This window comes from Trachemys scripta, chromosome 2, assembly GCF_013100865.1.
Source record: "Trachemys scripta elegans isolate TJP31775 chromosome 2, CAS_Tse_1.0, whole genome shotgun sequence".
Classification (NCBI taxonomy): domain Eukaryota; kingdom Metazoa; phylum Chordata; order Testudines; family Emydidae; genus Trachemys; species Trachemys scripta.
In genome coordinates this window covers 245,863,354-245,878,188 of record NC_048299.1, presented here as the reverse complement: position 1 = coordinate 245,878,188, position 14,835 = coordinate 245,863,354, and the positions used below count along the sequence as shown (strand labels likewise).

Genomic DNA, 14,835 nt, shown 5'->3' with positions numbered 1-14,835 from the left:
TCGATCCGCGAGACCTTCCCGGAGCCCGCACCAGATCTCCACTCTGTTGTCGGGGTTTTCTGAGAGTGAGTCACTGGAATCTTCCTCAGCCTGCAGGGGACGCAGGCGCCGGGACAGAAAGCGTCAACGCTCTTCCTCCAGCCGGAGTGATAGCAGGTCACGACGCCATCAGCACCGCCACTCATACCACGGCGCGCACCAGGCTTGGAGTACATCCCGATCGTCACCGGCACCGAGGCGTCGTAGCCACGGTCACCGCAGGGAGTCCGGAGATAGCACCTCCGACGTATATGTCTCTTCGTCGTCGAGGTCAAAATCCAGGGGCCGGAGCCAACATGGATGGCACCAGTCCAGCCGCTCCTGCAGCACCGTGCGCTCCTCGGTTACTTCGGCCTCAGCTCCTGTCAAGGCTGCTTCCCCACTCTGAACTTTAGGGTACAAATGTGGGGGCCTGCATGAAACTTCTAAGCTTAACTACCAGCTTAGATCTGGTCCGCTGCCACCACTCCCAAAGTGCTAATTCCCTTCCCTGGGTAGCCTTGAGAGACTCTTCACCAATTTCGTGGTGAATAGAGATCCAAATCCCTTGAATCTTAAAACAAGGAGAAATTAACCATCCCCCCTCCTTTCTCCCACCAACTCCTGGTGGATCAAGATCCAACCCCCTTGGATCTAAAAACAAGGAAAAATCAATCAGGTTCTTAAAAAGAAAGCTTTTAATTAAAGAAAAAGGTAAACATCATCTCTGTAAAATCAGGATGGAAACTAACTTTACAGGGTAATCAAACTTAAAGTGCCCAGAGGACTCCCCTCTAGCCTTAGGTTCAAAGTTACAGCAAACAGAGATAAACACTCTAGCAAAAAGGTACATTTACAAGTTGAGAAAACAAAGATAAAAACTAACACGCCTTGCCTGGCTGTTTACTTACAAGTTGGAAATATGAGAGACTTGTTCAGAAAGATTTGGAGAACCTGGATTGATGTCTGGTCCCTCTCAGTCCCAAGAGCGAACAACCCCCCAAAACAAAGAGCACAAACAAAAGCCTTCCCCCCACCAAGATTTGAAAGTATCTTGTCCCCTTATTGGTCCTTTGGGTCAGGTGACAGCCAGGTTACCTGAGCTTCTTAACCCTTTACAGGTAAAAGGATTTTGGAGTCTCTGGCCAGGAGGGATTTTATAGTACTGTACACAGGAGTGCTGTTACCCTTCCCTTTATAGTTATGACAGCTCCCAGCTGTCCTTCCCCGGGCCGCGTCGTCCCTCAGGAACATGTAAACCTGGTAGGGCCTCAGACGGCTGAATGGCAAGGGGCACCATGGCAAGGACAGTGGTGCCAGTGGGCACCGTGGCCCCAGGCGCCCACACTGGTGAGGCCCCGCTCTGTGGCTGGGGCATCCCAAGCGCCTTTGGCATCCCCGCCTCAGCACTGAGAACAGTCCTCGGGTACCGAACCACCGGCACCGCACCCGGATCCGGACGTGGAGTGCGACCCACCGGTACCACCCGATGCCCTAGAGGTGGTAGCTGTCATCTCGTCAGCACCGGACGAGTCCATAGAAGCGCTGCCTCCTCCCTCTCAGGAGGACTTTAAGGCTCATCAAGAGCTTCTCCGACGCGTAGCCACCAACCTCCAGATCCAGGCTGAGGAGATGGAGGAGCCATCAGACAATTTGTTTAATGTCCTGTCCTCCTCGGCACCGGGCCGTGTGGCCCTACCCCTGCACCAAGGGGTTGCCAACATTTCTATCGGACTCTGGCAAACCCCGGCCTCTCTGCCACTGTTTGTTTGGGTTTTTTTAATAAAAACTTTCTGCTACTAATTTTAGTACCAATATTAGGTAATTCAGCATAACCTTCTATAAAAGCAAAAATCAATTTATTGAAAAATACAACCCACATACAATTTTTGATGGTTTCCTTATTACCTGGGTGTAATTCATATCAATATAACTAATAGTCGAACTTTAAGACTGTGGGTTATCCACATCCGGTATCCTCTATTGCCATCTTATCTCCCCTAAGAGTGTCTTTGCGTATTCAGACACGGAATTTCACAATTTAGATGCCCCAACAGAGAAGAAAAATTTTCTGAGAACTCTTCTAGTAAATTTTATTATTTACTGTATTTTTTTATATTGGTTTTTTTTATATTGTATTGTTTATTTCTACTTTACTTACATACACAATTAGTTCAAAGAATTTGTCTAAAATTTATTTGTCATGATGTCATCGTTACAGAGAGGGCTGCTGAAAATGAAGATTATTATTCTATTTTTACAATTTCGCCTTTGTATATATGCAAATATAAAACTTTAGTGTTTATAGTCATTTCTTTATGATATGGGGCCTCTTACACTTGACATAACTTAGGGCCTCAGAATGTCATAATCCGGCGGTGATCAGGAACAAACAAGTTGCAGCTATTGGTTGTGAAGAGATAAGCGACTTTTTTTGTCAGGGCAGCCTGAACATCTTGTGCCTAGATACTCTGGTGACCGGCACTTTTCAGGTTTAGTAAGTTTGAAGACTAGCCTGAATTTTCATGTCAATAAAAGCTTTACGTATGAGTCTGAGAGAACAGGAAAAAAAGGCTGAGATTGTGTGCTTTGTCTCCAGGAGGCCAAAGGTGGCCTAAAGCCATCTTTGTACTCTCCCATTCTAAGCCAGGCAGGGGCCAAAATAGTTCTTGCTGTCACAGGTAGCCCAAGGAGCTGCTCTAAATTTTAGCAGGATTTACAGGGTTGTACTCCACACAACCCAGAGCTGCCCCACACTCTGCAGTTCACTATTATGTCCTCATCCATCCAGCCTCAGAAATGGCCCCATTCATGCTTGCTAGGCTGGTGCTTGCAGCCTACAATGCCTGTGCTGGAGGAGTTCTCCCATGGCTGGCTAATGAGTTTTTACAGCTCTTGTACATTGCTGCAGTAGGGTATGGAAGGCCATAATAGGAGAATCCCTCCCAATGTCAGGGGAGGGGAACAAACCTAACGGAAAGATTAATCTTAAGAAATGGGAGAATTTCGTACCTCATCTCATAGACTTTAAGGTCAGAAGGGACCATTATGATCATCTAGTCTGACCTCCCGCATGATGCAGGCCACAAAAGCCGTCCCAACCCCTTTCCCTCGACTCTGCTGTTGAAGTCCCCAAATCCTGTGGTTTAAAGACTTCAAGTAGCAGAGAATCCTCCAGCTAGCGATCCCTGCCCCATGCTGCGGAGGAAGGTGAAAAACCTCCAGGGCGTCTGCCAATCTACCCTGGAGGAAAATTCCTTCCCGACCCCAAATATGGCGATCAGTAGAACCCCGAGCATGTAGGCAAGATTCTCCAGCCAGACCCTCATTGGCCATTGATACTATTTACCAGCGATGGCACGCTGTTTATTTTACTAAAATCATGTTATCCCATTAAACCATTCCTTCCATAAACTTATCTAGCTTAATCTTAAAGCCAGACAGGTCCTTCGCCCTCACCGTTTCCCTCAGAAGGCTGTTCCAATATTTCACCCCTCTGACGGTTAGAAACCTTTGTCTAATTTCAAGCCTAAACTTCCCCATGGCCAGTTTATATCCATTCGTTCTCGTGTCCACATTAGTACTGAGCTGAAATAATTCCTCTTCCTCCCTGGTATTTATTCCTCTGATATATTTAAAGAGAGCAATCATATCCCCCCTCAGCCTTCTTTTGGTTAGGCTAAACAAACCGAGCTCCTCGAGTCTCCTTTCATATGACAGGTTTTCCATTCCTCTGATCATCCTAGTGGCCCTTCTCTGTACCCGTTCCAGTTTGAGTTCATCTTTTTTAAACATGGGAGACCAGAACTGCACACAGTACTCCAAATGAGGTCTCACCAGTGCCTTGTACAACGGAAGCAGCACCTCCTTATCCCTACTAGATATACCTCGCCTAATGCATCCCAAGACCGCATTGGCTTTTTTCACTGCCACGTCACATTGTCGACTCATAGTCATCCTGCGGTCTACCAGGACTCCAAGGTCTTTCTCCTCCTCTGTTACTTCCAACCGATGCGTCCCCAGCTTGTAACTAAAATTCTTGTTAGTCATCCCTAAATGCATCACCTTACACTTTTCACTATTAAATTTCATCCTATTTCTGTTACTCCAATTTACAAGGTCATTCAAGTCTCCCTGCAGAATATCCCGATCCTCCTCCGAATTGGCAATACCTCCCAACTTTGTGTCATCCGCAAACTTTATCAGCCCACTCCTACAATTGGTTCCGAGGTCAGTAATAAATAGATTAAATAAAATGGGACCCAAAACCGAACCTTGAGGAACTCCACTGGTGACCTCCCTCCAACCTGACAGTTCACCTTTCAGTACGACCCGCTGCAGTCTCCCCATTAACCAGTTCCTTATCCACCTCTGGATTTTCATATCGATCCCCATCTTTTCCAATTTAACCAATAATTGCTCGTGCGGTACCGTATCAAATGCTTTACTAAAATCGAGGTATATTAGGTCCACCGCATTTCCCTTATCTAATAAGTCTGTTACTTTCTCAAAGAAGGAGATCAGATTGGTTTGGCACGATCTGCCTTTGGTAAAACCATGTTGTAATTTGTCGCAAGTATTCTGAGCTGCAGAGGCAGGTTTGTCAGAACTGCTGGAGATGGAAGACCCTGGCAGAACAAGTGTCTCTTATAAGTCCTAATCACATGAAACAGTGGGACATGAGACTCTGGTAATGTGTGTCAGAATTATGGATCATAACTTGGATTATCTCTAAAGATAAATAATTTCCTTGTTTTGAAGATTTTCTTGGTATTTCATGCAAAATCTTGGTTATTAGAGCAGAAGGCAAAAGCCTATTTGCCAAGGTTCTTAGTCTAGGAAAATGATAGTGGCTCTCTTCCAATATCCAGTTATCCATGACAGTCACTGACAAGGTTGCTGATTCCCTGTAAGGGAACATAATTGGCCTGAAGGGCATTGTTTACTTTTTGAAATGCAGATTGTGTTTTGATGTGGTAGTCACAGAGCCTATCTGAGGTAAGAGAGGGCATCTGTGATTATGCTGCGTGAACCAGGGATACTGATTAGATTTTCACCTCCAAAATCTAATCCAGATCTCCAGGCCTTCTGCAGAAACCCAAAGAGAATACTTGAAAACCCAAGTTATTTCTGTATCATCGTTTGTGTGTGACTACACTAAAGTATTCTCTGCTTAAGAACCTCAGGGGTTTACATGGTTCCATCAATTAATTCTAGTAACCCTACATTTCAGGCTAGGGGCAGTGGCTTTTGACTCTCTCTCATCCCAATTCTGAAATGTTTGCCGTGGCTAAAATGGAAGATGGGGGAGGGCTAAGGGAATGAAATGCTAGAGGATTCAGCAAAATCGGCTTACGGCTGAGTGGTTAGTGGTACTGTAGAGAATCAATGTTTCCCTGTTTTCTGCTCTAGATCAGTTGAGCTAATGTAAGCCTCTGACACACAGAATGCCCTGAGGGAATGTGCGATAGAAGGAAGTTGCTGATTAAGCTGGCTCATAGCCCGAGGGAACAGTGCCCTACCTACTGAGTAAACTGACATTTCTGAGTGGGGGTTGTAGCAGAAATGTGAACAATGACCCTTTAAAAGAATAATCTTGTAGTAAGCTGTAAAAATAAATAATTCTGTTAGCTCTAAAATAATTTAAAATACTGAAACAAATATTTTAGAAGGTAAAACAAATCATAGAAATTAGGTGTCTGTTGGCTAGCCTGGGTGGTTGATCCTGCTCTCATTGAGGTCTCAATGAATGGGAGAACTCCAGCTGACAGCAGAATTCCCTCTCATCCCTGCACACATTTGTTGCTTTGTTCAGTGCTGGCACATATATTACTCTCCCTGAGCATTTATACAGCACTTGTTCATAGATCTCAAAACACTTTATAAGGGTTGGAGAACATAATTTTTCCATTGTATAGATGGGGAAAATGAAGCACACAGAGGTTAAATGACTTGTCCCAATTTGCACACTATGTAGAAGCACAGGCCCTGACTTTCCAAAGAGCTGGGGGGTGCTTGACCCCCCAGCTCTGCCCCAGGCCCTGCCCCCACTCCATCCCTTCCCCCTAGGCCCCACCCTCACCCCGCCTCTTCCCTCCCTGCTCCACCCCTTCCCCCAAGGCCCAACCCGCCTTGCCTCTTCCTGCCTCTGCTCCATCCCCACCCCTCAAACAGCTGTTCGCAGTGGGCAGGAGGTGTGGGGAAGGAAGGGGAGGCACTGATCCATGGGTCCCACAGGCAGGTGAGAGATGCTGGGGGAGGGTGGGGGGAGCTGATAGGGAGGCTGCTGGTGGGTGCTCAGCACCCACCATTTTTTTCCTATGGGTGCTCAGCCTCGGAGTCAGCGCCTATGTGTGGAAGAACAAAGAATAGATCCAGAACCCCTGACTCTGCTATTCTAATCACAGGACCATGCTGCCCCCCAGCTAAGAGGAAAAAGTCAATATTGCATAGGTTCACTTATTTTTTCATGCTCCCAGGACCCCATTGTGCTAGGTGTTGTACAAAGACAGAACAAAAAGACAGTCCCTGCCCCAAAGAACTTTCAATTTAAGTGTAAGACAAGAGCCAACAGATGGTGGAGCACAAGGAAATGATGAGAATATTGGTCACTATGATATGCAGTGGTATCTGTATACCAGCAGCCTAACCTTTGTCAAGTTTTTTTGTAGGTGTCATGGAAAAGAGGAGTTTTGACCAGGGATTTGAAGGCTAATGAGGTAGTTTTGTGGATGTTTAGGGAGAAGGCCCCTGTGACACTGAGCCAGCGAAGGTTAAGCAACTAGCAGGCTAACAGAACTAAAAGCAACCTTTTAAGGACATAGTAGAAAAATATTGAAATGGTAAACAGGGCCATTCCTTGAAGATAGTTAGAAAATCCATGTTAAATAGACTAGAGTTCTTGAAATTTAAGTCTGTATTGTTAGACAATCAGAAGTAGATACTGATTGTATTTGTCTGTGTTTACCTATATCTTGTTAGAAGTTTAGAGATATAAAGGGGATATTAACATTTAGATGAAACTTGTAGTGTAATAAAATAATTGTGTTTATTTCTCTTTGAAGTTTGTAGTAAACTATCTATGAACCGTTTGAATGGTTAATTGCCTTACGGTTTATCAGTGTAACTAGTTATCAGTGTATGCCTATGAAATAGAGATTTACTTCAAAACAACAATGTACATTACCTATTCTTCATCCAAGGAATGCCTGCTGTGCTCATTTGCTGATAAGAGGCTAATCAGCTGAGCTTTGGCTATACAGACGCTCCCCGACTTACGCAAGCGTTCCATACCGGAACGTCTTGTGTAAGTCGAATTTTGCATAAGTCGGGGACGTATACCCAACAATTATGCAAAAAAAAAAAAAAAAAAGCTTACGGAACTTTTTCCGTAAGTACAGGTTTGCATAAGTCAGGTTTGCATAACCCGGGGAGCATCTGTAAAGGGACTTCGGGGACTGATCCTTACTATCTCAGATCTCCTTAAACTTTGTCATGGGAAGCTCAAGTTGCAGGATTGAGGTCTCCAGGTCTACTCTGAATTAGCCCTGCAATTTCTCATGGAAGAATTTGAACAAACTCTGCACCTGGACTGCTTATTGGACTATAACCTATTGAACCGATTCGGGAAGGACTGTTAAAAATCAGCAATTTCACCATCTCTGCTAATAAAACTGATCTAAGAACTTTACTCATATCTGTATGGATAATCTTTAACCATAGTAAATCTTTTCTTTTTTTATGAAATTTTAGATTAAATTCATAAGAATTGACTGTAAGTATGTTTTTGGGTAAGATCTGAAATATTCATTGACCTGGTGGGTAATGCATCTGGTCTCTTGGGATTAGTAGAACTTCATATATGGTGAATATGGTTTTAAATAACCCTCACTATATAGACTTGGCTGTCTGGGTAGGAGCCAAAGGCTGGATTGTTAAAGGGAACTGTATTTTGGCTTCTCGGTAATCAGCGAGGTAGTACAGAAGCTGTTTTGTTACTGGCTTGGTGAATTTAATTATAAGAATAAACGACCAGATTTGGGGATCGTCTGCCCTACTCTTTGTAGTTTGCCCTGACTGAGCATTCTCAGTATAGCCCTTCCAACGACCACGGTCACAGCCTCCCATGCACATAGGGTCGCATGGGAGAAAGCACAAAGGTGTTTGTTTTAAAATTCAGCAAGTGGGCAGTGGAGGCTGGCATCATGAGGTGATCAAAGGCTAGCATTGACTGCTCCACTGCCAATGAGATGATAAGTAGGGTGATAAATGAAATTGAAGTGAAGTAGGACCCACCTTCTGGAGTGATTCACAAGCTAGAATACCAACCTCAGGGCAGACTGTTAAGAAACAGGGTACAAACCCTAAACTGGTTGTGCGTTCTGTAATTAGAGTTCACCAACCAAGTAACAAGTGGTGTAAAGGTAGATAATAGTGAAGGGCAGTGTCCTGATGTAGGCTCTCATAGCTGTGAGTAACTCCAGATATAATTTTGGAAGCTGTTTGAAGGGGTGGAGTGAACAGGGTACTTAGATGGGCCGGGAAGATGCAAGGAATGTGTGGAAGGAGTTTGGAGAGAGCATGGCAAGCAGTTCTGTATCGGCTGCAGGAGATGGGGTGCCCGCATATATTCTGCCTGCAGACTTCAACATCTCCATTTGCTTTTCCATCACTTTTATCATCCGCTCCTGACCCATTAAAATTCACTCTTGGCTCTCCTTCCTGTCCTGCCTGTCTGTTTTATGATGTTCATTTACAGTCTCTCTCCATGCCCTGTGATCTTGTTTTTCAGCATCTGAGGATTGGAGCATCTCTCGAAATAGCTCCTGGTCAGTCACTTCCTTAATCTGGCGGAGGTGCTCTGCCTATGTGTATGGGGTTCCCCTGAAGGCCACATCTGCAGAAGCACAAGAAACAATAAACAGAAGCATGATGGTTAGTGCACTCACAGCATTGAATCATAGTAAAATACACCTCTTTTAACATACAAATCAATTTCTCATTGTCCCTTGACAAGCACACAGCTTGGCAAACATCCTAAATATAGTGAGTTTGGCCCGGAGGTAGGTGCTCATGATGGGACAGAGGGTGTAGTTGTTTTTTTGAGGTGATCACTGCAAGTGACCAGGGACAAAATTGTAAATGCTGCCAACATTTTCCACAGGCGGGGGTCATTGAAGCCAATATCTCTTTCTTGAGGGTATGCAAAGATGCAAGGGTCCCTATGCTGCTCACCTATGTGCCGCTTTGATCCTTGCCAAGTGGTTGCCAATTGGTGTGGGAAAGTTTCCTACCACGGGGGGAAGGAACAAAGCAGCTCTGCCAAGGAAATTTGGGTAGAGAATTGATGAGTACCTCCAGGAAAGTTTCCTAGAGATCTCTTTGGAGGATTCCTGTGAAATCTCGGTATGCATCAACACACCGTTCTGCCCCACTCTGTAGCTGCACAGGGGAATGTGAAGCATACTCAGACACAGCTAGTCATGTACATTTCTACCCCTTCAACCACTTCTAGCATATAACAAAGCAAAGGACAGTTCTACCTCATATAACCGAGCAGCATTAACTCAAAAAGATCACTTACCAGAGCTCCCCTCTCCTGCATCATGTGTGCCAGAGCTGGAGTGCTGGGACTGACTCGAACCTTCCTGGATTGAGAAGAGATCCTGGCTCTCCACAGTACCAGACAACCCTGTCACCTGTCCCATCTTGTCCTCCAACTTGATTTCCTCATCCAACACTTTGTCCTCGGAGTTGAGTCCGCTGTCTCTAGTCCCTCCAAAGTATCCATGGGGCTGTTGGCAGTGGAGGTGGGACCGCTGTTGAGGATAGCATCCAGCTCCTTGTAGAAGCAGCAGGTCTTTGGCGCAGCACCAGAGCAATGGTTTGACTCTCTTGCCTTCTGGTATGCCTGCCTCAGCTCCTTTATCTTTATACAGTACTGATGCATGTCCTGTTGGTAGCCCTTCTCCAACGGGCTACAAGAAATCTGACCATAGGTATCAAAGTTCCTATGGCTGGAGCGTAGCTGGGACTGCACAGCCTCTTCTCCCCACAGTGCCAGCAGATCCAATAACTCCGGTGTGCTCCAAGTGAGAGAGTGCATTTGCTGCATGGAGCTGCCATGGTCAGCTGGGAAGATGCAATGTGAGCTCTCCATGCTGAGCAAGTGGAATTTCAAAAATTCCCAGGCATTTAAAGGGGGAGGGGCGGATGCCTGTGTAGCTGGATGAAGGGCAGCAGAGTTCGAACTGCTGACCAGAGTGGTAAGGATGGGCATTGTGGGATATCTCCTGGAGGCCATTTAAAGTGACATAACCAAGCACAGTGTCTCCACTTACACTTTGTCAATCTAACTTTGCCGCAAAAAGCTCTATGTTCCTCGTCGAGGTGGCTTTATTTTGTTGGCGGAAATAGTATTGTAGTGTGTACACCTCCAGAATTTTGTCACCAAAACTGACTTTTATTGACAAAACTCTGTAGTGTAGACAAGGCCTCAGACACGAGTTCAGCACATAACACAAATGGGTGTCCTAATCCAAAATGGAAGTTACAATATAAAATGGATCTCACTATTTGGCTCAGACGTATTCCATGCTGTCACACCTTCATCTGTAAGTCTCCCCCAACCCTGGCTCCTTCCACCATAAAAAGGGGCAACCAGGAAAGGAGGGAGAGATTTTGCAACTAAAAGTGCCACAGGTTGTCCCTCTGGTAGAACTCCTGTAGTTTGCCACAGAGGAGTCATGGTCTGACAGACCACCTGTTGGAATTATTATTGTTTGTGCAGGGTATTACCATGGCACTCATTTAACCATAAATTCCTTTATTAAATCCAAAGGCTGAATGATATTTATACAATTGCTCTAAACATCCCTAAAAAGCCTAAATAACAAGCAAAATCACTACATCCAAACAGTAAAATGCTTATAAGCATCTGATCAAGCCACTTAGAAACAGGCTAAACTCAGGGGTATTTATACCCATGTTAGTTGACTCTAACTTGGTCAGGCAGGTATTAGCAATGAACCCTTTAAGAATTTACCTTTTTATTATGTGTTAACAAACAAGGGCCGAGGGATGTGCTGGCCGCCGGTTCCCACAGCCCCCATTGGCCTGGAAGGGTGAACCGTGGCCAGTGGGAGCTGCGATCGGTCAAACCTGAGGATGCTGCAGGTAAAGAAACCGTCCCAGCCCGCTAGCGGATTTCCCTGATGGGCCACGTGCCAAAGGTTGCCGATCCCTGGCATAGAGCCATGGTCGACCTACAGAGGTTGGCACAGTGCGATAGCAGACACTGAAAGCCTGACAGTGACTGCTTCTGTAATATGGTAACTGCTTCGGAATTCACAAGTTGTCAGACTTCAGAAGTTGTCAGTTATTTGACTGAAGATGAAGAAGCTAAACAAATCAAATATCAAAAGATATTACAAAATTTTACTTTATTCTTTCTACTTGCGTTCCTACCAGTTATTTCCGCTCTGCAAAAGCTGTATGAACCTCATTTGCTTCAGTAATTTGTTTCCGCCCCCCTCCCCCACCATATAACACATTCTGCCCATCCTAAATCAATGAGATATCTGTTCTGTTGATGAAGATCCTGTAGTGAAGCTGGAGTATTGGGTAATACTTCAGAGTGATCTACACCCTGGGGTGCTTATTCAGTCCCATTAGATGGGTTGCCTAGAGACTAACGCAGGGGTCTTGAAGTCAGGACTATCATCCACATTACATGGTCAAAGATAAATCAAACCCCTACGTGCTAGGTGCATACTGGTGGCTGGGGAGTCTAAAAACTTGGTTCCTTGGATGGTAAGTACCTGTTTCCATGATTGTTTCATGGTTTCCTGGTCTCATGCAGCACTGAAAAGCCACAAGGCTGAGGCTGGGGCTAGGAGCTGCCCAACACTTAGAGGAAGGGTGGGACAAAAACTCATTAAAGAAGGAAGGCAGCCTCCAGCGGCCCTTTACATGCGTATGTCCCTACTGTTATATCCGTCGTCACGCAAGGGGCCTTGCTCACATTTGGGGCAGCGAGAAGGAGAGCACAGGAAATCAGACCAATGATACCTGTAGGCTGGGAAGCGCTCTCCTGGTGATTCCCAGCCTGGTTAAATAAAACCCATGGAAGGGACCTGGCCAACTACTGGGCGGGGGGAGGAGAGGAGCGGAAGTTGTAGCCGCAGCTGGATGAACCTCATTTGCGGGAGCTAGGACAGGAGACTTCCCCGTTTGTGGCAGTCCCCAGCCGGAGACAGGGACGAAGCAGCACCTGCCAGGATGAACGGTTTGCTCCCCGCCCCCAGGAGGGAGGAGACCTTCCCGCCCCCTCCACTATCACGTGGGAAAACAAATGCTGCGGCCGCTGCCCTGCCCTGTCCCTGTGGCCCGGCGAGGTGGAGGGCGGGCCGCGTGCAGCACCATGAAGATGCATTTCAGCATCCCCGTCTCGGAGCAGCTGCTGGAGAAGTTCGGGGGCCGCTACGTGGTGGAGTATCTCGGCTGCCCGGCCCCGGCGCTAGGGCTGGGGGGCCGCGCCGCCGCGGGATCCCGGGCAGCGCTGTTATGGCTCGGGGCGGACTGGAGTGGGACGGGGAGCTGTGTAGGGAGGCAGGGGAATTGGGGGAGGGAGGGAGAGCTGTGGAGGAGGAGGAAGGGGGTGCTGTGTAGGTAGGGGAGCCGGGAGGTGTCTGTGCAGGCAGGGGAGCTGTGTGGGGAGGCAGGGGAATGGGGGGAGGGAGGGAGGGCTGTGGAGGAGGAAGGGGGTGCTGTATAGGTAGGGGAGCCGGGAGGTGTCTGTGCAGGCAGGGGAGCTGATGCCTCTTGGGTGTATTTTCAGCTGTACTCGGTGTACCTGGAAGGCTTCCTCTTCTGCAAGGTGCGCTACAGCCAGCTACACCACTGGAACGATCAGGTGAGAGACTCCAGCACAACCCCCTTCTCCCTCTCCCTTGCCAGGTTCAGCTAGGGGAACTTCCATCAAATAGCCAACAAATGCCCCATTGAAATGAGGAGAGACAAGGTGGGTGAGGGCGTATCTTTTACTGGACCAATTTCTGTTGCTGAAAGAGATGAGCTTTTGAGATGCACAGAGCTCTTCTTCACCTCATTGAAATGAATGCAGGCTGAGGTCCTGTAATGTTGCCTGTGGATGGTAATGAGCTTTTCTTATGTAGTACTTGAAGTGGGAGGGAGATGCATAAAGGTCTGGGTGCTGTGGAGTGAATGTGTTATTACACACATTTTTAAGGTGCCCAGCACCATAGGGAGTGGCAAACTCTGAAGCAAATCAGAGAAATATTGAGAGGAGAGGTGTCAGGAAATACAATATTCTGGAAATTTATATTAGTGTCAAAGAAGAGCTATTTTTTAATTTTGGGTAATGGAGATGGAATTTTTTGGCTGTCCCCCATTTCCTTTGCATTTAAACAGGTAATATGAAGTATGAATTGGAGGTGATTACAAATCTAATGCTTCTTTGGTAAACTCTTCACCCTTTATAAGCAGTTTGATTTCATTTTTTCCTCCTACTTTTCCAATTATTTTCATGGCAGTTCTTTGGCTTTTATTGTGCATACCCCAGGCATGCTGGTCTGAGCTATATGCAAAAGATGAGCTATCTCCCCCCCCCCCACACACACCAATATTTCTTTGCAAAATATTTTCCATTTTTCCCATAATACTCCTCAGTGAAGGTTTAAGGTGTTTCCTTATTGAGACCTGGCAACATCTGAAAGCTATGAAAGGGGAATTGAGTAATGGTCATGTACCCAGTATTCAGGGGAACAGGTTTCACACAGTTATTTTTAGTATCATTGACTGCAAGAAGTTTGCTCTGCTTTTAAGACATCTAAAACTATTGCAGCATTTCTCTCCGAGTCATAAATAACACTAGAGCCTCTTTTAGGCTCTGTCTATGCTAGAGTTCAAATCATAGCGTTTTTTTTTTTTTTCAAACTGTTCTTGCTTGGAAGGTGCTAACATTGTTTTGAGTTCAAGTATATAGGCTCCAACTATGTATGTTTGGGCCAAGGTCCTGCTATTAACACACCTATGGACCGTGTGAGTCAGAGTCGTGGGAAATATGATCTCGTGAATAGGGCATTGGACTGGGATTGAGGAGACCTGGGTTCAGTTTCTAACTTGACTACAGACACTCTGTGATCTTGACACGTCAATTAATCTACCCTCTTCCTCAGTTACTAACATGGGAATAATTACTTCCCTGCCTTAAGGGGTTGATGTGAAGATAAAATTTCCATTAATGATAGTGGGAGCTTTATAAATACCTAGAGCAGTTTATCACATAATTTTCAGATAACAGTAAGTGTTATGGATAATTACATAACAAGCTCTTTTGTATTGTGTACAACCTGTTGATCTTCATTAGTGTATTCTTCTGGATCACCCATTCTCTGATCTAGTAACAAATATGAAATAGTAAAGGGGTACTACAGGAGGGTGTAATAGATTTATGTTTATATATTGCCTGAGCAGTGAAAGACACATCAAATAGCTGGATTATTTCCATCAGACTTACATTTTCACATCCATAAGTGTCCAGATCACTTATGTTTAATAGCGTCCTAAGGAAGCCACTCTGCTTAACAATTCTAACAGCAGACTGGAAATAGCAGTAGAAAATGTACTGCAGAAGTCAGTCCAATACCTGGTGATAGGTGGACTGGATAATCTATTCCAGAAGTTCTCAAACTGTAGTCTGTGGAAACCTCCAAGTTAACATCATGTTGGTTCCCTCCTCCACTCCAGCTGCTATATTGCATGAAGACAGCTGCAAATACATAGAAAAGGGCCACT

General features: G+C 45.7%; 1 protein-coding gene across 5 annotated transcripts in view; it reads left to right on the top strand.

Annotated features, from left to right (window-relative positions):
• Positions 1-12,178: 12,178 nt before the first annotated feature.
• The window catches only part of SNX31 (sorting nexin 31), a 60,942-nt gene continuing 58,285 nt past the window's right edge, over positions 12,179-14,835 (top strand). For 3 of the 5 annotated variants that reach the window (XM_034763390.1, XM_034763391.1, XM_034763388.1), the window contains exons 1-2: positions 12,180-12,505; positions 12,857-12,931. In XM_034763390.1, coding sequence (XP_034619281.1) covers positions 12,371-12,505; positions 12,857-12,931 — 210 coding nt within the window. In that variant the 5' untranslated portion in view covers positions 12,180-12,370. Of the gene's footprint in view, positions 12,506-12,856; positions 12,932-14,835 lie in introns of all 5 variants that reach the window. The other 2 variants (XR_004644787.1, XM_034763387.1) reach the window with 2 other exon arrangements.